This window comes from Hyaena hyaena, unplaced genomic scaffold (assembly GCF_003009895.1).
Source record: "Hyaena hyaena isolate Hyena2069 unplaced genomic scaffold, ASM300989v1 scaffold_499, whole genome shotgun sequence".
In the NCBI taxonomy this organism is placed as follows: Eukaryota; Metazoa; Chordata; class Mammalia; order Carnivora; family Hyaenidae; genus Hyaena; species Hyaena hyaena.
Genome location: NW_024081129.1, coordinates 481,063 through 507,622, shown reverse-complemented (window position 1 = coordinate 507,622; position 26,560 = coordinate 481,063). Strand labels below are relative to the sequence as shown.

Below are 26,560 nucleotides of genomic sequence, written 5' to 3'. Positions count from 1 at the left end.
CAATGAAGAAAACAAAAGCACATGCAAAGATCCTACGAAGGGAAAGAGTATGATGTCTTCAAGAAACTACTTGGCCAAGCTAACTGGAACATGGTGGGAGACAGGGAATAAAGAGGGGCTGTAGTTTGAGATGCGGCAAGAGAAACAGGTGAGCCTTATTAAGGATTTAGGTCTTCATCCTGAGGTAATGGTTATCCAAAGCTTTAAGCTCAACAGAGTGCTCAACATCCTCGGAATTCTAGGTCAGAAAAGACCACTCTGGCTGCGGTAGTAGAGAACACGGACTTAAATGAAACCAGAAGAATGGGGGCGCCTGGGAGGCTCAGTTGGTTAGGCATCCAACTCTTGATTTCAGCTCAGGTCACGGTTACAAGACCAAGTCCCACATCTGTGCTGACAGTATGAAGCGTGCTTGCTATTCTCTCTCTTTCTCTGTCCCTCCCCCACTCTCTTGTGTGCTTGCGTGTGCTCGATAGATAGATAGATAGACAGACAGACAGACAGACAGATAGATAGATAAAAGAGAGCAGAGGGAATGGAAGAGATCAAGAAAAGAGAACAATATTTGAATGAAACTGGTGATGATAAAAATGGACAAGAGACAGGCTCAAGAGATAGTCAGGAAGTAAAATCCAGAAAACTCAGAACTAAACTGGATATGAAAGAATGGGTCAACCATGTTTCTTGATGTCTGGCAGACAAAATGGATACATAATGTGGTTCATCTCAGAGGTAATAAGGAAAGCTAAAAGCCAACAGGCTGGTTGGTGGGAGCTGGGGTTTGGTTTTAGACATGTCAAATGTGAGGTGCCAAAATGAGCTTTCAATGAGCAGATATGTAAAGTTTTATAAGACTGGCTTGTGACGTAGGTGATTAGGTTGACAACACACAAGATTTTGTAGAAGAGATTAAATATTTAGCTTGGGACATATTAGAAATGAGCTGCTTATAAGACATCAAAGTCCCAAAGCTCTGAAGGACAGTATGAATTAGAAACAAAGATTCAGGGGGTCCCCAGCTGGCTCAGCTGATGGAGCATAGGACTCTTGATCTCAGGGGTGATGGGTTCAAGTCCCACTCCAGGCATAAAGCTTACTTAATTAAAGAAAAATGTTCAAAATAAACAAAAAATAAATAGATACAAAGGTTCAGGAGTCATGAGTATAAAAAAGAAAGCAGAAGCCAAGGGCATGAATGAGAGCTTCGAATTACCTGTCCATTTCCAGTACCTAGCAGGGTATAGCACAGATCAGGAAAGAAAAGGAAAAATAAAGGAAAGAAGGAAGGGAAGATAAATGAGAAGGGGGGGGGGGGAGGATCAAGGGAATAATTCCATTAAATTCCAATATATAAGCACCAGGCAAAAGAGAAGCTCACCAAGGAGAGCATGAGGGTACAGGTGCTACTGCAGAATTAGGAGATAGTGCTGTCAAATACATTCTAGGATGTGAGTATTTCACACACAAAAAAGAGGGGCCAACCATGAGAAATACGGAAAATTTAAGTGAGATTTTTGTGTAAAATTTAAATAGTAGGCTGGGCAATTATATCAATATCAAAACAATACTAATAAGAATACATGAATGAACAGACTCATACACTACAGAAATATAAATCACTTCAGCTCCTTGAAAAAGGAAAATGGCAAAACCTGTCAAAATTAAAAAAAAAAAAAGTGAAATTCTTTCACTCAACAATTATACTTTCAGCAACCTATCCCTACAAATAAGAGCCCCAGTATATAAGGATATACACACAGCATGTTTACTACAACACTGTTTATGGAAGGGAGAGAGGAGGAGAGTCTAGGACCAATCTGAGTGCCCCAATAAATGGTTAAATAAATCATGGTATGTTTGTATTGTGATATATTAAAATAGCTGCTTAGGGGAGCTTGGGTGGCTCTGTCAGCTAAGCATCTGACTCTTGGTTTCAGCTCAGGTCATGATTTCATGGTTCAGAAGGCGGAGCCCCACATCAGGCTCTACGCTGACAGTGTGGAGCCTGCTTGGGATCCTCCATCTCCCTTTCTCTCTCCACTTCCCCCACTCATTCTCTTTCAAAATAAATATGTATTTTTTTAAATTAAAAAAAATTTTAAGTACACAGGAAGTAAACACGGGAGTGTAGACCACTCTTTTCAAAGAGCCTAGCAATAAAGGGAAGCTGGAGGACAGAAATTAAGGAGGATACAGGACCACAATAAAATACGTTTCCCTTTAAGAATGAAAACTGCCCTCACAACACAGTATCAACAAGAGTGGGTGGACAAGGAGAGGATGGAAATATAGACAGATGAATGAGCAGGCAGGTCTCAGACAACACAGAAATGGATGCTCTCTGCTTCAGAAAATTCCCCAACTCCTATTAGAATAAATATAATCATGCCAAAAAGTATACTTTCACGAAAATCCTAGAAGAAATCTGACAATTTAACTTACTATAGATCACTGGACAACTTCCAAAGTATCTTATAAAAAGATTTACATCCAAGGCGGCACTAGAAAGAATAAGTTTCAAAGTTGGGTGCTTTTGCAACAGATCTCTTAACTTTGTAAGTAAAAAATCACTAAATCGATCCCTTTCATGTACTTCGTCCTGCGGTAAACAAAAAATAAAACCATGGAATAGTTAAAACATATGGATGACTAAGTCTTTAAAATTATGGGGCTGCTGGGTTTTATAGCAATTCAAATTAAACGTGAACAAGGCCGATCAGTACTGTGAAAGTGTTGTATTGGACAATTCAGAAATAGTCAGACATTAACAACCGACTGTGCATAACAAAGCACTGCTGCTTAACAGAGTATAAAAGACACACAAACTACAACAAATTCTGAATGAGTGGAGTCTAATTTAATGTATTTTTAATAAATACAGAATTTATTTTAAAATTCAATTAGCATCAGGGTACAGGTGCACCGCCCTTTGGTCTGAATGCGCAAAACAAATAAGTTTCCTAAAGCTGCTTATTCAAGCTTCTGAAACTTAATCTAATCCAATTGTTTTCTGACACAAACTGGATAAAAGCTTACAATTTTTTAATAAGGTGGTAATTCACCTACTTCATCAGCAGCTACTTAATTTAACAGTTTAACTATGAAGTTAAATGACTAAACAGTGAAGACTGGGAAATACGTATTAGCTAGAGGCGGAATCAGATGACTCAACAGAGGAAAAAAAAGAAAATTTTCACCATTCTGGGGAACGCTAAGGAGCTGTATCATTTTCACATATAAAAAGCACTTTTTAAAAATCTACCTACTTATTGAATTTGCCCTCGTAAAACCTAATGGTAAGAATTATCTTTACTTAATACAAGTAAATTTTATTTCTAATAATTATAAGCAATAAAAAGTAACTTCATTATAATACCTGTTCAAAAAAGATTGGCTCTCCCCCATCCTATTCTAAAAATATAATTAATGACATAGTCAGATTGTAAAGTGCTTTGAGTTGTAGAGGGCAAACTCAGCAGTATTCTTACCACAATGACATGTGTTACAGTTGACAGTGTACTATCTCCTGCCATCAATGTACGAAGCAACACCCCATTAGTGCAAAATGTCAAAAGTGTCTTTGGAGAAACCCTTTAAAAAAAAAGAAAAGAAAGCACACAATTACAACTCTTACACATAAAACACGATCATATTACATGTTAATCTCATGTATACTTTAATAAATGTTAAAGTCACTAACAATAGTGTAGTGGTTTGAATGCTTTATTAGCCAAGTTATGTGAAATATGTGTTTTATATCTGACAAACTCGCAAAATTTTTATTACTAACAGCCTTTTATTAATTGATTATTTTAAGAAACCATTAAATAGATTTTTTTTAAAAATGAACCCTAAAGAGGAAAAATAATTTGTGTTTAATCATAAATCCCTCTATGAAATGGGATTTGTACCTATGGCCCAAACTCTTTCTCCAACTACGTATTCACAACCTTGTTAAGTTCAGACATGACCTCAATGTCCTATCAAAGACTTACTTGGAGCAAAATGACCATCTAACTTTTCAACTAACATAGTCTCTATATTTAATGAAATATAAACATTAATCTTTTCTAAGAATGCTAGGCTACAGGAGAACCATTGTTACCTGCTTTCTAATCGGATCTGATATCCAATTGTTTGACCAATCCTTTCTCTTCTCTCTGCAGCAACTCTTTCGGCCACAGCAATAGCCGCTAACCTTCTTGGCTGGGTACAAAATATACGGCAGGGGATACCATTTTTAAAGCAATCATCTAAAAGGAACTGAGGAATCTGAAATGAAAGTTTTAAAGTGCTGTAAAATGACATGACTATACAGGCAGAAAATCCAAGTCAATCACAACTGAAAAACTATTGGAATTAGGAAAGTTCTGTAACATGTCCAAATATAATCATAAAACCAACAACTTTCATGTAACTTCCAATGATCAGCTAGAAAATGTTGTTTTCAAAGAACTGATTCACAAGAGAAACTAAAACTTAAATATTAAAAACGAATTCATACAGGGGCGCCTAGGTGGCTCAGTTGGTTAAGCCTCCGACTCTTGGTTTCAGCTCAGGTCATGATCTCATGGTACGTAGTTCAAGACCCCATAGGGCTCTGCGCTGACAACAGGGACCCTGCTTGGGATTTTGTCTCTCTCTCTACCCCTCCCCTGCTCACTCCTTCTCTCTCTCAAAATAAATAAACTTTAAAAAAGCATTTGTGAAAAACTAAATTCACAAAGAAATCATTAAGGCTTGCACAAAGATGACTATAAAATACAACTAAAACACACAAACTGAATAAAGAAATAGGACACAGACTTGAGTGGAAATAATCAATACTTCAAAAACGTGAATTTTGGGGCACCTCGGTAGCTCAGTTGGTTGAGCGTCCAACTTTGGCTCAGGTCATGATCTCAAGGCTCATGAGTCTGAACCCCATGTCAGGATGTATGCTGACAGCTCGGACCTTGGAGCCTGCTTTGGATTCTATGTCTCCCTCTCTCTCTGCCCCATGCCTGCTCTGCTCTGCCTCTCTCTCACTCTCTATCACAAATGAATAAACATTAAAAAAAAAAGATATATGTATGTGTCTATATATGCATGTGTATATACACATACACCTCAAATGAAAGAATATGTAAATGTTTTAAGTTTTTTTTTTTCTTTTTTGGGTGTTTTTGGGGGAAGAGCTGGGGAGAGGGGCAGGGGAGAGTGAGAGAGAATCCCAAGCAGACTCCATACTCAGCACAGAGCCCAATGCAGGGCTAGATCTCACAACCTTGGGATTATGACCTGAGCTGAAATCAAGAGTCAGATACTCAACCAACTGAGACACCCAGGCGCCCCAACAGTATGTAAATTTAAATTGGAGAGAAGCTATTATCAAATTGCCCTCCAAAACAATTTATACTCGTATTAGTAAAGCAGAGGATGCTGTTTTCCCAATACCTATACAAATACTGGATATCATCAATGTTTTAATTTCTGGCCATCTGATAGCTGAAAAATATAATCATTGTTTTGATTTCATTTCTTTAACTGTAAGTGAGACAGAGCAACATTTCATACATGTTTTAGCCTCTAGGATTTTTTAAAACTTGACTAGTTTATCCAGAAGCATAAATGAATACAAATCAGGAAACATTTAAGAGAATAAACCAGAATATTATGCTACATACTGCAAAATGACAAAAAGCAAAAAGAGGGATCCTGGTGCAGAAATAATTAAAGATACGTAACAAAAATTCCAGAAATGATCCAAGTACTATAGAAACTTCGTATTTGATCAAAAGTGGTACCTTAAGCGACGGGGGAAAGAATAAGTAAATAAAAACTATTATATTAGAACTAGATATTAACATGAAGAAAGTAGTAAGATAGATTCCTACCTGACATGATATTATAAATTCCAGATGGATTTTTAAAACATAAATACAAAAATACTAGAATAAAATACTTATAGGAAAATGTTTTTTAATCTTGAGGTAGGAAATACCTTTCTTAGCATGACTCAAAGCCCTAAAAATAAGACTGACAGATATGACTAAATAAAAATGTAAAACTAGGGGCGCCTGGTGGCTCAGTAGGTTAAGATCCGACTTCGGCTCAGGTCATGATCTCACCGTTCGTGGGTTCGAGCCCCACGTCAGGCTGTGCTGACAGCTCAGAGCCTGGAGCCTGTTTCAGATTCTGTGTCTCCCTCTCTCTCTGACCCTCCCCTGCTCGCTCACTCTCTCTCTCCCAGAAATAAATATTTTTTAAAAATAAATAAATAAAAATGTAAAACTAATACACAAGATAGCATAAAGCAAAGCTAAAGAGCAAACAAAAAAACTGAGAGAAATCATTTTTAGGGTATCTAACAGATAACAGGCATGCAGGCATAATATTTCAAGCACCACTAAATACCCTGCTGGTTATAACAACAGTCTTCTCTACCTTAGCTTGAAAACCCAGACTCAGGAGGCCTCAACCCCTGCCTCCCTATTCCCAGAAGAGGCAAAGCTAACTATGTAGGAGGCTGTTTCAGAGGAGAAGACGACTTTGTCTTCCCAGAAGATAAACCCTCTACTCTGCTTTATGAGGCAGATAGCAACCCCAAACCACAGACAGGTTGGGACCTGCGCAGGCCTCAATGCCAACAGTCAACACTATATTAACATTTGTTATTATTAGTATTGCTGTTAATTTAGCTCCTATGTACAAAACACTGACAGGCGCTTTACAGACCTCTCTAAACTTCACGGTGAATGGGAGCAAGTATTAGCTCCATTTTACAAGTGAGGGCTCTGGCTCACAGAGGTTAACAAGACTCGTCTGGTCCATATTCCGTTCGTGATACAAACCACATCATGGCTTCTATTTAAATGGAGGCCTAAGGTGCTAGTTTAAAAATATTTTTTTTTTTTTTATTTCTGAGAGAGAGATAGAGAGAGAGACAGTGTGAGCAGGGGAGGGTCAGAGAGAGAGGGAGTCATAGACTGAAACAGGCTCCAGGCTCTGAGCTGGCAGTCAGCACAGAGCCCGACGCGGGGCTCGAACCCACGAACCGCGAGATCATGACCCAAGCGAAAGTCGGATGCTTAACCGACTAAGCCACCCAGGTGCCCCTAAAAATATTTTAAAACATTTCCTTTCTACCAATTCTCAAAATGTACTCCCAGTAGAAATTTATTTCTGAAATACCCATTAAAGTATCCAAAGGGGTTGTTTTTGTTAAAATACATGTTGTTTAAATCTGATATAAAACTACCATGCAGAGGGGTGCCTGGGGTGGCTCTGTTGGTTAAATGTCCGACTTTGGCTCAAGTCATGATCTCACAGTTTGTGAGTTCGAGCCCCATGTCCAGCTCTGTGCTGACAGCTCAGGGCCTAGAGCCTGCTTCGGATTCTGTGTCTCCCTCTCTCTCTGTCCCTCCCCCACTCACATTCTGTCTCTCTCTCTCTTAAAAATAAATAAACATTAAAAAACAACAACTACCATGTGGGAAAAAAAAATTTTTTCTTCCATAAACAACAAAAAAGAAACCAACCTGTGTAGTCTTTCCAGACCCAGTTTCTCCTACGATCAAAACTACTTTATTTTCTTTAATTATTTTAACAATTTCTTCTTGTTTCTCAAACACTGGCAGAGACTGCCTGAAAGAATCAAATTCAGATTCTCCTCTTTTCACTGGAATCTGAGGTATGCCATTGTTGAGTCGCCCACTCGTTTTGCTCATTTCCCGGTTTTCTTTGAAAATGAATAAAAGAACAAAAAGACTTATGATCAACATTTTTTAAAGAGTGGTAAACACAAAGATAAGTAATTTCTGTATTCAGTCTATGTAAAGTTAGCAAGCAGTAGCTGTGTGTTGTACTCTATGCTCATTATTCTTTAAAAAATAAGTTACAAAGTTCAGTAGTAATTAGAAAGCAAATTTCTAAAAGGACTTCTGGTGCATAATATTTACAAATAAACAAAAACCAATCACTCCATAACCATTAAAAAGAAAACGTGATTCTGATATCCTAAAAACAGTTTTGAGGCTTGCTTCTGTCAATAATGACACAAGAAATTAAAATTGCCTAAGTAACAGTGTGCATTATTTATAAAGTCTGTTATGTACAATATGAAAACACATTGTGAAAAGAAAAATATTGTGTGTTTAAAGCTAAATATGTAAGATTATATAAATAGAATATGTGTAAATATAAAGTCTTCATGCTTAACAAATTTCCTAATTGAGAATTTTCACCAACAGCTACATTTAATTAACAAGACAAGAAAAAAAGAGCATCACGTGTTTTTTATTTCTCACATAACTCAAAACATTTTTGTGTGCATGGATTTAAAACTTAAATCCCTCGCTATCTAGAACCGTCTATTTTCTACACTCTGCAAACCTATTCCAACAGACAATGGAAATTATGAAATCTGTTGCTTTAGGTCTTTAGGGATCTTCTCACTAGGAAGTTATTTCTCCAAATGATAAAATCACAACTTCATTCTATAACCTAAATATATCAATTATCTAGCCTTCAGCAAGTTAGGGTACTGAAGACTCTGTCCTCTTACCTGAAGCTAAAGGCCCAGTTCAAACCCACACTCATAAGCGGGCCTTGCCAGCATTAATACAGGAAAGTCCAGACCTTGGAGCCAAATCCCAGCTCTGCAGTTTACAGGCTGGTTGAGTAGCCTTGAACAAATTATTTAACTGCTCTGCACCTCAGTTTATTCACTCCTGAAACAGGAAATTCTTACCTTGGGAGGGTTGCTGTGAGGTCCTCTATAAAGAGTTTAGTATACTGCCTAGCACACAGGAAGTGCTCAATAAATGACAGCTGTTACCGTGACACTTAAAAGACTTGTCTAACTGAATGACATGCCTTAACACTGCATTTCATTCCCAAATTTTCACAGTTCTTTATCATTTCTAACAGACCATTCAAACTGAGAAATCTCATTGCATCTTTGTTGTTGTTTTTTTAATTTATTTAAAACGGAAAAAGAACAGTCATCAATTAATAGGATAAACAAGGAAGCTCCCCAGAAAATACATACCAGCTTCAACTGCAAACACATTTCCTCTTTCTGTTTTAGGCAGAAGTTCAGTACGCTCTTTATTGGTGACAGGAAATCTCTGAATTAGGCTCCTAACAGCATGTTTTGTATTATGAGTCAAATTACAGGTCATCATTGCATGAGCTGTTTCTGATCCATCTTTCTTCTTCACAGTTAGGTATCTATTTGCTCCCTTTCTGAATATTAATAAAAATCATTTATTTACTATATATAGTCAATTGGTTCACATATGATGTACGCCTACTTCGACAACACGCCTTAAGAAAACATTGAAAAAAATCTAAATGCTTTGGGAGAAGATGCTAAAAATCCCCAAAAATTCAATAAGGAGGGAGTTTGGTGCTGAAGTGGCCAAAAGACCATTTTCCATTAAAATTTCAAAATGCTACCAATCCAGTTTTTAAACCACAAAAATGGCTTACTTACCCACAAATGTTACAGTCTTGTCTTAGCAGACTTCATGGTGGATGAAACATCACCAGTTAATATATGCTGGAAGCATACAGAGGGAAAAAAACAATCTGAACAGAATCTAAAAATGATAATTAAAAAGTTATGATTCACTGTCCAGACTACTATTTCCCACTGAACGCTTCCATGGGATACTGGTAACGTCACATCCCATGAAAACCTGTTAAGAGAACCAAGCTTAGTGGTTGGAGCAAAAAAGCATAAATCGACATTACTGATAAGTATTTTCATATGCATATGGGGGGGAAGAAATTTTTCACAGCTTCTGGCTCTAGCTTTCAGTTATAAGATAATAATGATTTATAACTCTTCTCAAATTATTTGATGTAGGTATATTGATTTCTTCAACTGGTCCACACTGACAATGTCTTTTATGACTTTTGTAGCTTCAAGGGTACGAGGTATAATGTTATACAAACAGAAAGTCCTCAAATGTGTTTTGAATGATTTAATAATATATGTCTACAATCTCGGACAATATAGTACTAGTAAAGAGCGTAGGCTCTAAAAGCATACCAATCTGGGTTTGAATCCTAGCTCTACCACTTAGTAGCTGTTGGGACCATAAGCAAATTATTTAACACCTCTGAGCCTAAGATAATAATAATACCTGACTCAAAGGATTATTCATATCATTAAATAAGATAATACATGTAAAGGGCAAACATCTGTTACAGAGTAAGCACTAAATGAATGAAAGCTGTTACTATAATTATAGTCTGGGGAAAAAAAATCACTTTTTATTTTTAAAAAGTTACCCAAAATATTTCATAAAATGTTCTATCATTTGTTAATGTCACTATATTACAGAAATAAGCAATAAAGCCACAAATATAATGAAAAGTGTATGTATAATTTTCCTAATTTTCATTAGTCTTAGAATTTTGAACAAAATCTTCACTGTAAAAATAATATAAAACTGGAAATTAACCTATTCAGTTTTAGCTTTCTTAAGTGACGATTTTGATTTACCAAGGTTTTTAATTTCTGGAAACGTTTTATGGAATGCTTTAATGAATTTTATGCTTTCCGTGCTATCATCTACTCTCTAACAATTATGGAATCAAGATGAAATAACTAAATTTAACCTGATTAGGAATTTCCGTTATTTCCACAGTAAATCAGAATTACTGGATTCTAAAGATGATCTCTGTAGTAGGTTCTTTTCCATGGACCTTTCTGAAAATTCAGCACAGTCATTATAGACTTAATCATTCATTCCCCACTTACTTCATAAAGATTTTAAGTGCAGAGGGCAGGAAGTGTGCTGGAATGGTCACTAGAGCAAGACTCAGTAGGCTTGTGTTCAGAGCTAGTAAAAATCTTTCAACTAACTAGCAATGTAATCAAAAATCGGTTTCTCTCTCTGACACTGCATACAAGTTAGTTCAAAAATCTCTACTATTTCTGTCAGTTCCAAGATGCTTTAATTTTCTTGAAAGCCGTCTTAGGAAAGTGATGCCGTACTTCACCTGTAACTAATTTTATTTCATTCATTCATCCGATCACTAATCATATATTAAGCAACTATTCTACGTCAGGCACTATGCTGGAAGCCGGGGTTACAAAGTTAAGTAAAATATACTCTCCTCAATAAGCTCACAACTAAAATCGGTCAGATTCAAACTTTCCTAACATAGGCTGCCTACTAAGAATATAACATTTATGTATAAAAGGAACCCATACTGAGCATGTGTGAGGACTCACCCATTACCATTTAAAATTTACCGAATTCATTTTGAACATGGATGAGGGGGCAGAAAGATATTATCAACTTGGTAGTTTTTATGTTTTAGTACAGGATTCTACTTGTGGCTCTCAACGCTCATTCCTCCCATATTTAGCAACACAGTGACACTGATAAATGATAAAAAGATAAGTGAAATGTTTGGTCAAATATGTGCCTCATTGTTTTGAGGATGAAAACATTCAATCCAACAGACATCTGTCCTAATACACCCTGAGGTTTCACTTTGTTTTCATCCCAAAGTGGCACTACTCTGAACAAAACCATTATAAGACTCCTTTTCAAAGCAAAGTTAACTACAAACTAGCTGCAAAACGTGGAAGAGATGCTAAATAAATTAATATCACAATAATTTTTTCAAATAATGAAATGCAAGCTCCATATGCACTTTTTAAATATAAAGGTAAATATGCTAAAATTATAGGTGTGAACACCATAATATCTAATTTCCAAAGTGTGAAAGTAGTCAATATGTGCTATAATGAAGTTCTGGCATTTCAATGGCTTCTCCCTTTTAAAGAAAAATAACTCATCAAATTTGATGCAATTTTAATGTTAATCAATTTATCAATTTATACAGCATGTTACTCAATATTTAACTCAAATACTGCCCTATGCCTTACTATTCTCCACTCTCCAAATCTGTAAACAGTTTAAAAACTCAGCTAAGGAGCCAAAATCTGAAATGACTTAAAAAGCTCACAACCACCCAGGCCTTAATATCTCAAAAAATAATACATATTCATATGATGCTTTGCCAATGCACAATTTCCTATTTCCTTAATTTATACTTCCATTATGCAGAAAGATGCAAAGACCTAACTCGAAACCATTTTCTTCCCAATACTGTAATACAGAACTGCAAATGTATTAAAGTCTGTATCATACTAATTTATACTTTCTTTTATGACTACATGGAAATTAATAAACCAAGCAGTTAGCTCTGACACTAAAAAAAGTTGCTCTCATATCATGGACACTATAATTGTGGTATATTGTTCATCCTGTGACTTTGCACTATAAGCAACTTAAAGATGAGACCTATCTAATAATTCCGTTTTAACTGCTCTCTGCTCCTAGGACATTACCATGAACTCACTGTGAACATCAAAAACTTGAGGCACCTGAGTGACTCAGTTAGTTGAGTATGTGACTTCAGCTCAGGTCATGATGTCACAGTCCATGGGTTCGAGCCCCACATAGGGCTCTGTGCTGATGGCTCGGAGCCTGGAGCTGCTTCAGATTCTGTGTCTCCCTCTCTCTTTGCCCTTCCTCCCCTCTCTCTCTCAAAAACAAACACTTTTTTAAAATGTTTAAAAAAAACTAATTAAAATTTAACTATGTTCAAATCCTGGCTCTGCCACTCACTAGCTGTGTGGCTTTGGGGAAAAAAATTTAATGTCTCCAACCCTGAACTGCATCATCTGTTATACAGGTACTAGGAATTATTACTAGAACATACTGATTAAGACTATTGTGAGGATTAAAGAACTTACTTAGGGCCACCTGACTGGCTCAGTCGGTTAAGTGTCCAACTTCAGCTCAGGTCATGACCTCACAGTTCATGAGTTTGAGCCCCGTGTCGGTCTCTATGCTGCTAGCTCAAAGCCTGGAGACTCTATGGACTCTGTGTCTCCCTCTTTCTCTCAACCCCTCCCCTGCTCACACTCATGTCTCGTTCTCTCAAAAATAAACATTAAAAAAAATTTTAAGTAACCTACTTAAAGCACCTAGATTAATGCCTTTTGGACAAAAAATACTTAATAAATGTTGTCATCATTACTCTTGGGCACCACAGGTGATTTCTTTTCAATGGATGGCCCAAAATTCACTTTTAACCAATTTCTCCTATTTAAAATAGAAGCAGAAAAGGAGAGTGCAGCACACATCTTTCCCAGGGAAGAGGCAAGGGAGGCAATAACCCGAATCTGAAAAGGGGGCTTTCGTGCAGAGCCTTCTGGTCAGGGTGGCTACAGCACGGGGGTACCTATGCAGTACGGACTTCAAGAAGAAACTCGTACTTGGAAAACCTATTTTCATGTAATTTATAGCTTCTCTTTCCATAAGTCTTTAACAAAGTCCATTTTGTAAATTTCATTTCGCATAACTTGGACTAACAAGAACTGGAAAGAAGTTCTGTTTTGTTCGTGAACAAGTCAAAGAAAGTGTGCTCTTAAAACCAAAACACAGAGACCTCAGTTGAAGAAAAAATTTTAAGGAGGTGAAATTTTGGTATTGGAAAATTTGACTAAAATTTCAAAGAAAACCTAAGGCTACACTAACAGTAACATAAGTTTACTCCAACAAGAATATTTTCACCAAAAGATGAGCAATTATAGAAAGGAATCTGGAAAGTAGTCATCAGTTGCAAAATAAATTCAACTCTTCAGGAGGGAATGAAAAACAAAATCCAACACGCATGGCTGCATTTTGAAAGAAAGGAGAGCAAAAAGGAGAAAGCGATGAGGAAAAAAATGTCAACTATCACTCAGTAAACTTAAAATCTATTTTTTTTTAATTTTTTAAATGTTTTTATTTATTTCAGCGTGAGCAGGGGAGGGTCAGAGAGAGAGGGAGATATAGAATCCGAAGCAGGCTCCACGCTCTGAGCTGTCAGCACAGAGCCCGACATGGGGCTCGAACCCACAAACCATGAGATCATGACCTAAGCCAAAGTTGGATGCTTAACCGACTGAGCCACCCAGCCTCCCCTTAAAATCTAATTTTTTAATGTTTCTTTATTTTGAAAGAGTGAGAGAGTGCACAGAGGGTGAGGGGCAGAGAGAGAGAAGCACAAGCAGGCTCCCCACTGTCAATGCAGAGCCAGACACAGGGCTCAATCTCACAACCATGAGATCACAACCTGAGCTGAAATCAAGAGCCGGAGGGTGCTCAACCAACTGAGCCACCCAGGTGCCCCAGAATCTATTTTTTTTAAACCTTGTAAAATGCTGAAAATAAACTACAGAATCCAAACTAAAACAAAGAGACATTCTTCACATCCTACATTTAAGAAAACTGGTCTTGGGGCGCCTGGGTGGCTTAGTCGGTTAAGCATCCGACTTTCGCTTAGGTCATGATCTCGCAGTTCGTGGGTTCGAGCCCCGCGTTGGGCTCTGTGCTGACTGCCAGCTCGGAGCCTGGAGCCTGTTTCAGTCTGTGACTCCCTCTCTCTCTGACCCTCCCCTGCTCACGCTGTCTCTCTCTCTCTCCTACAAATAAATAAAACATTAAAAAAAAAAAAAAGAAAAAGAAAACTGGTCTTTAAAGTTAAGGGCCGTGACCAAAGCTAGAGAACCGCGAAGTGAGAGACTGGGAGTTGAATCCAGGATTCCTGACTTTTCCTCCACACCTGGCTCTCTCTCAAATACCTATTAAGGAACCATGATGCTAGGTACCAAAAAAAAAAAAAAAAAAGGGGGAGGGGGAGCAGAAAAACTAACTTACTAAGTTAATGAAGTTATGCTAGGAACTAAGGGGGAAAAAACCTCTTACTCAAAGGTGAACAGAAAAACCCATGAAAATATAAGTCAGGTACAAATTCTCATACAAATAAAAAGAAAGAAAGAAGTTCTTCATACATACGAAAACAAGGAAAGGCATTTGAAAATCACAAGGACCATGAGATAAACACTGTATTGCCTTTAATCAAAGATAAAAAGGGGAGGGAGAGCAGTAAGAAATTTCCTAAGAGGGTCTGTCGAGCACTAGGAATAGCAACTAGGGACTAGATAAGAAAGCAGGGTTGGCTTGCCTCTCTTAGCATCTTTTTCCTCTCTTCAGTGTCTTCTCACCCACCTTTTTTTGTCCTGATAACTTCTACCCTGCTCTCTACCTTTCCCCAGGTTTCTCCATTCTGGATTATCCCTTAAACAACTGGGCTACTGAAGAGAAATAGAGGGAGTCTACTCCAATGGACTTCTTTCCTAGAAGTAATTTCTTTTTCTTTTCTTTTTTTTTAAGTAGGCTCCACACCCAGTGCAGAGCCCCCACCCCCCCACAGGGCTTGAACTCACCACCCTGAGATCAAGACCTGAGCTGAGATCAAGAGTCAGACACTTAACTGACTGAGCTACCCAGACATCCTTCTAAGAGTAATTTCTAACGGTCATTTCTAAGTTAACTACTTAGAATTCAAAACCAGTTTAACCACAGAAATGATGTAGCTGCAGAACCATGTCTTTACAACAGATATTTCTAGGACAGACCTGCAACCTCTTATCTAGAACCTTTTTTTTTTTTTTGAATGTTTACTTATTTTTTGAGAGAGAGAGAGACAGAGAATGAGCAGGGGAGGGAAAGAGAGAACAGGAGACACAGAACTGGAAGCAGGCTCCAGGCTCCATGCTGTCAGCACAGAGCCTGACATGGAGCCTGAATCCCCAAACTGCAAGATCATGACCTGAGTGGAAGTCAGAAGCTCAACCAAATGACTGAGTCACACAGGCACCCCTACACCTCTTAAACCCAAGCAACAATGAAAACTCGAAGATCTCGGTTTGCAAGGTGAAAATTAATAAACAGAAACCTCATTAAAGTGTACTGGGAATGCTAGAAGGGGAGGTGGTAGGGAAGCCAAAACCACTCATGTCAATTACAGGAAAAATTGTCAAAGAAGGAAAGAAGATTCAATTACAGGCCCCAACAGAAAAAGGTGTACATTGCATCCTCTGTAAGAAGTCAACCACCCCAGCAACCCAGCCAATTGAGAAACCAACATCACCCTGAATTTCTTGCTTCTCTCCAATGGACTTTTGTTCAAAACAACCCCTCCCAACTTCCTCCTTCCTCTCCATAAAATAATGTTCCTCTCCTCTGTTTGTTGGACTTTCGGATGGTTTTGTAGTAGTGTGCTTGTCCTAGATCGCAACTCTCTATTTCCTTAGAAACCCACCTTTTGCTGGTAAAATAATTTTTTTTTAATTTTCAATGTTTATTTTTGAGAGACAGAGAGGGAACATGAATGGGGGAGGGGCAGAGAGCAAGGGAGACACAGAATCCAAAGCAGGCTCCAGGCTCTGAGCTGTCAGTACAGAGCCCGATGCAGGGCTGGAACCCACAATCTATGAGATCACGACCTGAGCCGAAGTCAGTCACTTAACTGACTGAGCCACCCAGGTGCCCTGCCAGTTTTATCTTTAAAGCTGACAGTGGCAACTTCAGTTGATACCAAAGCCTTATTACACTGACATGAGGCTATTTCCAGTATTTATCTTACTGGGAATATCCTATGTTTTCTGGCAGAAATATTGTGGTTAAAGGTGCCTTTAACTTATGAGGGTTATTACATAACATATTACAAATATACCCTAAAATGTTTCTAAAATCTGAATCTCAAAATCTCCTTGGTCCAGGTGTTTTTGGACAAACGATTATGGCCCTGTACTCTTTTCATTTTCAAGTGCAGTATTTAACCTACCCAGAGGACTATGCCATGGGCTTGCCCAAAACCTACCACTGCTTCCGGCACTGGCCTTAGTGATGTTCAAAAGGCACACTCACCTAAGCTAAATCCCATCTCACTCAGTAACATATCCCTGTGGACATTCCTACATCAAACACTTTCATCTTAAGACTTTCCTGCTGTTTATTAATATACTAACCTAACAGTCATTTGTTTTCTATCTTCTTAACCTAAACCTTGGTAAACTGAAATTTTATCTTCCTTTGCCCTCTCAGTGGCTCTTAACCAGAGGCAATTTTGCTCCCCAGGGAACATTTTGGCACTGTCTAGAGGCATTTCTGGTTGTTGAAACTGGGTGGAGGTGTTCCTGGCACATAGCGGATAAGGTTAGATACACTTCTAAACATCCTACGATACACAAGATGCCCTCCACAATAAATAACTATCCAGTCTAAAATGTTCATAGTACCAATACTTAGAAACTCTGCTATATATCAATCCCACCATCTTTATTCCCAAAATCAAATCATTCCACATAATTTTAGAGTTCTTCAATTTGGATGATTCAAGTGACCTTTTTCGCCCTTACAGATCAGTGACCTGCAAAAAATATATACTGTTTCTTCCTGGTCCGTTCTATTTAATCATTTCTAATCATCAGATTCTTAAGTCAGTAGGAAAGAAAACAACGATAATGTATTCTAAAGTTACCATTAGAGGGGTGCCTGCGTGGCTCAGTCGGTTAAATGTCTGACTTCAGCTCAGGTCATGATCTCACGGTTCTTGAGTTCGAGCCCCACACTGCGCTCTGTGCTGACAGCTCAGAGCCTGGAGCCTGATTCAGATTCTGTGTCTCCTTCTCTCTCTGCCCGCCCCCCCACTCATGAGCCTTCTCTCTCAAAAAAATAAATAAACATTAAAAAATAATTTTAAAAAATTAAGTTACCATTACAGTACAGTAACCTTAAAATAAATAGTTCTGTAAACAACTGTACTTATTTTTAGTCCATCTACTCTTTTTAAAAAACGAGACTTGGTTTCTATGAAAAAAGAAAATATTCTCATCAAGCAAGCAACTTCAGCTTTTAAACTATTTTTCTTACATTTAATTTTTTTTTTTTTTACCCCTAAGGGAAAACAAAAAATGGAAGGATAAGAGGAAAAGGAAAAAGCTGAGTTTGGTACAGACATAAATCAGTATCTACATACAATATAATTAATGTGAATCTAAAACAGGAATAACTACTTAAATGTAATCAGAAAAACTTCTTTTTTCTTTTCTTTTTTTGGCAAATAATTCTTTTTAAATAAGAAAAGCTATCAGCTTACCCTTTACTTTTAGAGACCAAACCAAGAGACTGACTCAATCGATGAATAAAGGCTCTTTCAGTACTGGTCAAAGAAGAAGGAAATTCCATTTCTACATAGAAAAAAACAAACAAACACAAAGTACCATTTGGGAATACACAATTTTCTTTCAAGGTACTTCAATAAACACACACAGATATAAAATACGAAAAAAATCATACAAATAATCAAATTTACGTTATGTGAAAAGTAGATATTAATTCAATAACTGCTAAATGTCTACCACAGTTGCGATATTAGTAAAAATTAAGGCTAAACGTGATAGAAGGCTCTAATGTTCTCCAAACATTACTCTTATGTGTGCTGGAATCTTCAATAGGTCTGACGACGGATGAACACATTTTACTCTCGTCCTTACTCGCTTCACTAACAAAGGGCTCATTTCCTTCCATGATGAAGTATGCTCAAGGATTACGAATGCTCAACGTCAAACCGCACATGGCCTTTGCTTTCCAGACTGCACAGACTTCTGTCAGACTGGATTTGTTGTTCGACTCTATTGCTGAGACCGTGTGTAATATAAGTTCATTCTGTCCAGGTCATTGCCTGTTGTGGACCGTAAACTCCTCCGAGTATCGAACGGGTCCCCTATTGAAGGCAGCAAAGCGGACTGGGCACTGGATAAGTTGTACGGACGCCCGCGCGTGGGCTACTCGCTCTGCACTGTATGACCCAAGACGAGCAGCCTTCTAACCTTAAAAGGTGTGAGAAACGTTTTCATCTACCAAAGTCTGACTGTTTTCAAGTGTTTAAGGGTGATGCTCTCGGGATTTAAACAACACACGGCGTATCGCCAATGCATGTATTTGCCTGGTTTCCTTCTACCCTTCTACGTCTGTAGTTTCTCACCTAAGACTGACACAATTTACTTTAAAAAAAAAAAATGTAGGGACGTACCAATACCTAAAAACTGTCGCTAAGCCGCCCCAGGCTGCCCACAGGCCTCTCTGAGGGGAAAGAAACGCCTCCGGCAAGGGAGCAACCCGACTCCGGTCCCCTTGTCGTTAATGCCGGGCAAGTGTCTTAACCCTGCGGATGCGCAGGACGCCACGCATCCCACGGGCGCCGAGCGTGGCCCCAGGCCGCCGCGCGGGCCGGCGCGAGTGGGCCGGGGGGTCTGCCCTCCCTCCTCCGAGCCAGCCCCTTCACTCGGTGGGCCGGGCCTTGAGGGAGGCGGGGTCCCTGTCAGGAACCTCACCTCTCTGGTCCCCGTAGCGGAAGCGCTCCAGAGCGATATTGACCGCGATCTTCACCTCCTCGTCTATGCGAATGTCCTTCAGCCCCTTGGCCCGGCGTCCGCCCCCAGGGCCGCCCGGAGCGGGGCCGCCCCCGCTGCCAGGAGCGGGCGGCCGCGGGGAGACGCTGCTCGGCCTGGACATGGCCCGGAGAAGTTCTCCCCGCGGGGGCGCGGCCAGGCCTGCCAGCTGGCGGTCAATGACGAGGACAGGAGGCCACCGCCGGGACTGGACCCCTCCGCAGACTGCCTGCGCTGGGCCGGGGTCACCGGAGACCTCCTCGCTACCCGCTCACCACAACAGCAGAGAAGGAGCCGGCGCCACTGAAGCCCCGGCAAGGCCGGCAGCGCGGGCGTGATGACGTCACCGGGGCCGCGGGCGTCGGTGACCTCAGCGCGTCGGCCGCCCCTCGCGCCCGGTCCGCACCAGGACTATCCCGATTTTCTCTTTCTTCCCGCGTGCCCCCCCACCCCCACGCCTCCCGCACCAAGGGGCTCTCGTGCATCCTTTTATTCAGTCACTCATTCTTTCCTTAAATCCTTCTCGAATTCATTCCGTGAGCTGGTGTGCGCTCGCACCACGTTCCCGACAGGCACTATGCTAAGCCCTAGGTGTACATTGGGGACCGGACAGACGTGGTTCCTGTCCTCAGGAGACTCACATTCTAGTGGAGTTACCAGATTTAGCACGTAAGGATGCAGGATGCCCGGTTTATTTGCATTTCAGATGACGAACCGTTTTTCTAGTATTCGAATTTCCTACGCAATGTTGGGAACACCTACAGTAATAATGATGATGATAATATTGAGGTATTCTACCCGAAATGCAGTTTTAACAGAGCATCTGTATTTTCTGGGACCACCCTAAATGAGAATGACAGACAATAAACGAGTATATGGTTAAATGATAGTTACAAGCGCTAGATGAGATGATGGAATAGGAAGGTGGAACCCTTTATTTTGGAAGGTCAAGATTAAGAGAGTTTGCCCTTGCTTGTATACAACTCCATTAACGTAAACTCCATTAATATAAACCTAGTCCCAGCCACCCTAACTGCCTCCACTCGAGCCTTCCCGTGATCCATTCTGTAGAGAGCAACCAGGTATATTTTTAAAAATACAAGCCAAGTAGGATAACCCTCCTGCATAAAGCACTCCAGTAGCTCTTCGTTGCAACTACTAAAACCCCTCAATTTTTTACCATGACCCTCTCAGGATGCTGCCTAAACTGGCCTGTGCCCCACCTCCAGGAATCTCCTCGTCTCCACCACTCACGTGATTACTTACAGTGCTCAAATGCACTACTTTCTTTCTGTCCCTTGCCCACACCAGGTTCATTACCATCAGGGGAACTTTCCACGTTGCATAGTTTCCTCCTGCACAGGACAACCTCCCTCCCAGGACCTCATGTGGATGCCTCTTTCTTGTCACTTAAGGCAGGATTCTCTGTTATCTAGACAGGTTCTCTCACATCAATCTGTTCACATTTACCACTGTTTGAAATTCTTTTATTTATAATTTGCTCTTTTCACTAGAATATAAGCTCAAGAGTAGGAACCTTTGTTATCTTGTCAGTTTCATTAGCAGCTAAAACTGCAGAAACACCCAATAAATATTCATTGGTTGGCCATATTTTAGAATCTGGAATTGGGATTGGTCATCTCTATCCTCGGAAAACTTTCTTCATGATCCTTGAGCTCCTAATCTCATTGGTTGGTTGGCTCGAATGAGTTCTGAATATGCAGAAATAGGTTCAACATTCTGTCCCTGGCATAGATATCACTGAACTGCGTGAACATTTACTACTACCTTCATCTCTGTGTATCGTAATTTCCTTAGCTGTACAATAATAATACCAGCCATTTATTAAGTGCCCAGGGCACTGTCTTTATTTTCCCAAGCCTCATAAAACCATATGAAGTAGTTACATTACCTCATGACATAGATGGTAGAGATGAGGAAGCAGGCTGGATGGGTTTAAAATAACTGTCCCCCAAAATAAAAAATGATAATAATAATAACTCTGCCAGGGCCATGTTATTAGTAATTAATGAGGTAGAGATAGAAAGCAGGCTCAGCCAATGATGAAGGCCAGATTCATTCCAAGACAAAACTCAAATGTGAGATAATATCTGGATGGCCTTAGATATGCTGTGATAAAACATTTTATTTATTTTTTTACATTCTTTTTTTATCTTATTTTATTTTAAGTAATATCTACACCCAATGTGGGGCTCGAACTCTCAACGGGGAGATCAAGAATCACACACTCCATCAACTGAGCCAGCCAAGGCGTCCCTGTGATAAAACATTTTATATGGGACCGGACACATTGTTTTCAGTCTCACTCCAAAACTTCTTAGTTCCATCATTTATTGACTCCACCGTTCATTAGTTTTGTGGCTTGACTACTTACTCTGAAGTTCAGGTTTCCGATCTGTAAGTAGTTATATTTAGTACTCATTTTATAGGATCATTGTGAATATGGTAGCTACGTAAATATCAAGCATTATTTAATGTCGTGTTCATTCTTTCCTCTCTTTTTTGTACAAATGCCTAAATGCTTTAGGCTCCACACTGACAGCACAGAGCCTGCTTGGGAGTCTTTCTCTTCCTCTCTCTCTCTCTGCCCCTACCCTGTGAGCTCGGTACGCATGTGTGCTCTCTCGCTTTCTCTGTCTCTCTCAAAATAAAAATATAAAAACATTTTTTAAATGCCTAAATGCTTGGGGTGCCGGGGTAGCTCCGCTGTTTAAGCGTCCAACTTTGGCTCAGGTCATGATCTCACCTCTCATGAATTCGAGTCCCACCTCGGACTCTGTGCTGACAGCTCAGAGCCTAGAGCATCTTTGGATTCTGTGCCTCCCTCTCTGTTTGCCTCTTCCCCCCTGGAGCTCTGTCTCTCTGTCTCTCTCTCTCTCAAAAAAAAAACCTAAATATTAAAAAAAATTTAGTAAAAATATAAAATGCCTAAATGCTTATATTCCTGGTACCTACTAATAATATGGAATATGTTCATTCAAATAAAAAGAATACTTGCCCAAAGGTACATAGCAATAAATTATAAGGTTAATCAGCTTCTACATTCTCTGTTTTTTTTCCTTACCCCTGGAAATATCTGGGTGCTAAGGGTGAAACACTGCAATTCTACTTTTTACATAAGCTTCAGAGAAAAAGTTAAAGTAGGGAAGGTATCAGATATTTAAAGGTGATTCCAAGTTATCCTTAGCATAGAATAGATCGAAAGTTTTCATCCTTATTTTTATCATTTAGCATAGTGTAGCCTCATGTAATGATTTAACCTTCCTGTGCTTTAATTTCCTCAACCATAAAATGGGTCTGACAACATCCATGTCACAGTGTTATTACAGAGATGAAATCAGATTATATTGCCTTTATGCAGATGAAGTGCTTACCATAATTCCTGGCTCACAGCTCAGCCTTAGCATTCTGTTATAGTTTGATGCTTTTTACTTCAACTGACAGAAAATCCAAGCAAAAAAGACGCCAAGTGGGGCAGCTGGGTGGCTCCATTGGTTAAGCATCTGCTTTTGGCTCTGGTCACGAGCTCACAGTTCATAAGTTTGAGCCCCACATTGGGTTCTCTGCTGTCAGCACAGAGCCTGCTCTAGATCCACTGTCCCCACCCCATTTATACTCGCTCTCTCTCTTTAAAAAAAAAAACAAAAAAAAAACAAGTAAGGACATTTCTTAACTTATATAACAAGAAGTCTAGAGGTAAGATGGTTCCTGGGTTGATTATTTCAACATGACCAGCTTACCCCTCAGTCATCCTTGGAGTGTTTGCCCCTCCTCTCTTGGCTGCAGATCTAAGCAATCACATCATAACGCATCACCAAATAAGGGCAAGAAAAGGAAGTACCTTCTGCCTGATGTCCATTTTTTAAAATATTTATTTATGTATTTATTTTGAGAAAGAGAGAGAGAGAGAATGAGGAGAAGTGGCAGAGAGAGGGAGAGAGAGAATTCCAAACAGGCTCCATGCTGTCAGTGCAGAGCCCGACTCAGGGCTCAATCTCATGAATCATGAGATCATGACCTGAGCTGAAATCAAGAATCAAACACTTAACCAACTGAGCCACCCAGGCGCCCCTCTGATTTTTTTTTTTTAATTGAGAGAGAGAGGGTGCAAGTGGGTGAGGGTGGAGAGAGAGAGAGAGAGAGAGAGAGAGAGAGAGAGAATTCCATGAGGGCCAGAGAGAAGGGGCAGGGAGGAGAGAGAGAGAAAAGTAGGACTCAGCTGAAGTGGGGCTCTAGCTCACCCAATGTGGGGCTCAAACTCACAAACTGTGAGAGCATGACCTGAGCCGAGGTCAGATGCTTAATCAACTGAGCCACCCGGTTGCCTCTCTCATGTCCTTTTCTAAGAAAGAGAGAAAAACTTTCTCAGAAGTCTCAGGAGTAGAGGGGTGCCCGAGTGGCTCAGTCAGTTAAGTGTCCGACTTCGGCTCAGGTAATGATCTCATGGTTTGTGGGTTTGAGCCCCATGTCGGGCTCTGTGCTGACAGCTAGCTCAAAGTCTGGAGCCTGCTTTGGATTCTGTGTCTCCCTCTCTCTCTGCCCCTCCTCCCACTCATGCTCTCTCTCCCTCTCTCTCTCTCTCTCTCTCTCAAACATAAAAAAGCATTTAAAAAATTAATAATAATAATAATAATATCAAGGGGCACCTGGGTGGCTCAGTCGGTTAAGCGTCCGACTTCGGCTCAGGTCATAATCTCATGGTTGATAGGTTCAAGCCCCGCATCGGGCTCTGTGCTGACAGCTAGCTCAGAGCCTGGAGCCTGCTTCAAATTCTGTGTCTCCCTCTCTCTCTGACCCTCCCCTATTCATGATGTCTCTCTCTCTCTCAGAAATAAATAAAAAACATACAAAAAAAATTTTTTAATAATAATATCAAATCGTACCTCATATAATACACAAAAATTAACTCAAAATGAATTATAGTCCTTACCAAAATACGAGTTAAAAATGTAAAACTTCTGGAAGAAAGCATAAGAGAAAATCTTTGCAACCTTGGATTAGAGAAAGATTGTTTTTAGATGTGACACCAAAAGCACAAACCATAAAAGAAAAAATTGGGTTTCATCTAAAGTATTTACTTGAGGCATCTGAGTGGCTCAGTCAGTTGAGTGTCCGACTTCAGCTCAGGTCATGATCTCACAGTTCATGGGTTCGAGCCCTGCGTCAGGCTCTGTGCTGACCACAGAGCCTGCTTGGAGTTCTCTGTCCTCTCCCTCTCTCTCTGTGCCTCCACTGCTCATGCTGTGTCTCTATCTCACAGAAATAAAAATAAAAACATTTAAAAATACTTTTTTAATTAAAAAAATTAAGTATTTATTTAAGGCGCACCTGGGTTAAGTGTCTGGCTCTTGATAACGGCTCAGATCAAGATCTCACAGTTTGTTAGTTGGAGCCCTGTATAGGGCTCTGTGCTGACCACAGAGCCTGCTTGAAATTCTCTGTCCTCTCCCTCTCTCTCTGTGCCTCCACTGCTTGCTCTCTTTTTCTCTAAATAAATAAATAAATAAATAAAGCACATACTTTTAGGGGCACCTGGCTGGCTCAGTCATTAGGGCACATGACTCTTGATCTCAGGTTGTGAGTTCAAGCCCGACATTGGGCATGGAGCCTACTTTATTAAAAAAATAAAAAATTAAATGGACGCCTCGGTGGCTCAGTCAATGAAGCATCCAACTTCAGCTCAGGTTATGATCTCACAGTTCAAGTGTTGTAGCCCTGGATTTGCCACTCTACTATGAACGTGGTGCCCACTTGGAATCTTCTGTTTCCTTCTCTCTGCCCTTCCCCAACTTGTGTTCTCTCTCTCTCTCTCAAAAATAAACAAACATTTTTTAAAAATTAAAAAGGGATGCCTCGTAGCTCAGTTGGTTAAGTGGCCTACTCTTCATCTAGGCTTAAGTCATTATCTCACAGTTGTGAAATCAAACCCCGTGTCAGGCTCAGCTCTGAGCATGGAGACTGCTTAAGATTCTCTCTCTCCCTCTTCCTCTGCCTCTCTTTCTCTCTCTCTTTCTCTCCCTCAAAAAAAAAAAAGATAGAAAGAAAGAAAAAGAAAAGATAAAGCACAAACTAGGAAAAAATATTTGCAAAATGACATATCTGATTGAAAAACATGTCCAGAATATATAACTCTCAAACACCATAATAAAACAAACAACCAAATTTCTTAAATGGACCAAGATTTGAACAGGCACTTCACCCAAGAAGATCTATGGATGGTAAATAATCACATTAAAAGAAGTTAACCATCAGTCATTAGAAAAATACAAATCATATCCACAGAGACCCCACTCCATACCTATTAGAATGTCTAACATTAACTGATTTTACCAGCTATTACAGAGGAAGTGGAGGAACTGGAATTCTCAGGCAATTTTGATGGGGGAAAAAAGCACTTTGAAAGACAATTTGTCAGTTTCTCTAAAAAGTACAGTTACTGTAAAACCCAGCCATTCCATTTCCAGGTACTTAGCCACCAAAAATGGAAGCATATGTCCACACAAAGACTAGAACACACATGTTCACAGAAGCTTTATATATAATAACCAAAGAACCCAAGAACCCAAGAGAACCAAAATGTACCCAAATGCCCATGAGCAGGGGAATGGATAAACAAATGGTGTTATGTGCATACAATGGAATGAATGATACTCAACTATAAACAAAATAAACTATTGATACACACAGCAACATGGATGAAACAGAATAGTTATTCTGAATGAAGGAAATCAGACAAAAATAGCACATACTATTTAATTCCATTTATGTAAAACCCTAAAAAGGGCAAACTAATCTATAGTGAGAGAAATCAGATGGGCAGTTTTCCCAGGGATAGGGTAGAGAGGAAGGAATTACAAAGGGGTGTTAGGAATATTGGGGGGGGTGATGATATGCTCATTATTTTTATTTTGGTGAGGTTTCCTTTTTTTAATATTTATTTACTTTTGAGAGAAACAGAGAGACAAAGCACAAGAGGGGGAGGGGCGGAGAGGAAGGGGGACACAGAATCCAATACAGGCTCCAGGCTTTGAGTTGTCAGCACAGAGCCCGACGCGGGGCTCGAACCCATGAACTGTGAGATCATGACCTGAGCCAAAGTTGGATGCCTAACTAACTGAGCCACTCAGGCACCCTTTGGTGATGGTTTCAGATGTGTATATATGAGAATATCAAAACTTATGTTACTATGCACTATGACCATGTCCTATTGTGTAGGAATTATACCTTTAAAAATATTTAGGT

At 39.6% G+C, this 26,560-nt stretch overlaps 1 protein-coding gene across 4 annotated transcripts in view; it reads right to left on the bottom strand.

Annotated features, from left to right (window-relative positions):
- Nucleotides 1-19,637, bottom strand: part of YTHDC2 (YTH domain containing 2) — a 65,847-nt gene extending 46,210 nt beyond the window's left edge. For 2 of the 4 annotated variants that reach the window (XM_039254638.1, XM_039254639.1), the window contains exons 1-7: nucleotides 19,241-19,637; nucleotides 18,004-18,094; nucleotides 9,032-9,228; nucleotides 7,521-7,720; nucleotides 4,106-4,272; nucleotides 3,489-3,591; nucleotides 2,443-2,599 (exon numbers count right to left, since the gene is read on the bottom strand). In XM_039254638.1, coding sequence (XP_039110569.1) covers nucleotides 2,443-2,599; nucleotides 3,489-3,591; nucleotides 4,106-4,272; nucleotides 7,521-7,720; nucleotides 9,032-9,228; nucleotides 18,004-18,094; nucleotides 19,241-19,421 — 1,096 coding nt within the window. In that variant the 5' untranslated portion in view covers nucleotides 19,422-19,637. Of the gene's footprint in view, nucleotides 1-2,442; nucleotides 2,600-3,488; nucleotides 3,592-4,105; nucleotides 4,273-7,520; nucleotides 7,721-8,545; nucleotides 8,618-9,031; nucleotides 9,229-18,003; nucleotides 18,095-19,240 lie in introns of those variants that run through there. The other 2 variants (XM_039254641.1, XM_039254640.1) reach the window with 2 other exon arrangements.
- Nucleotides 19,638-26,560: the final 6,923 nt, after the last annotated feature.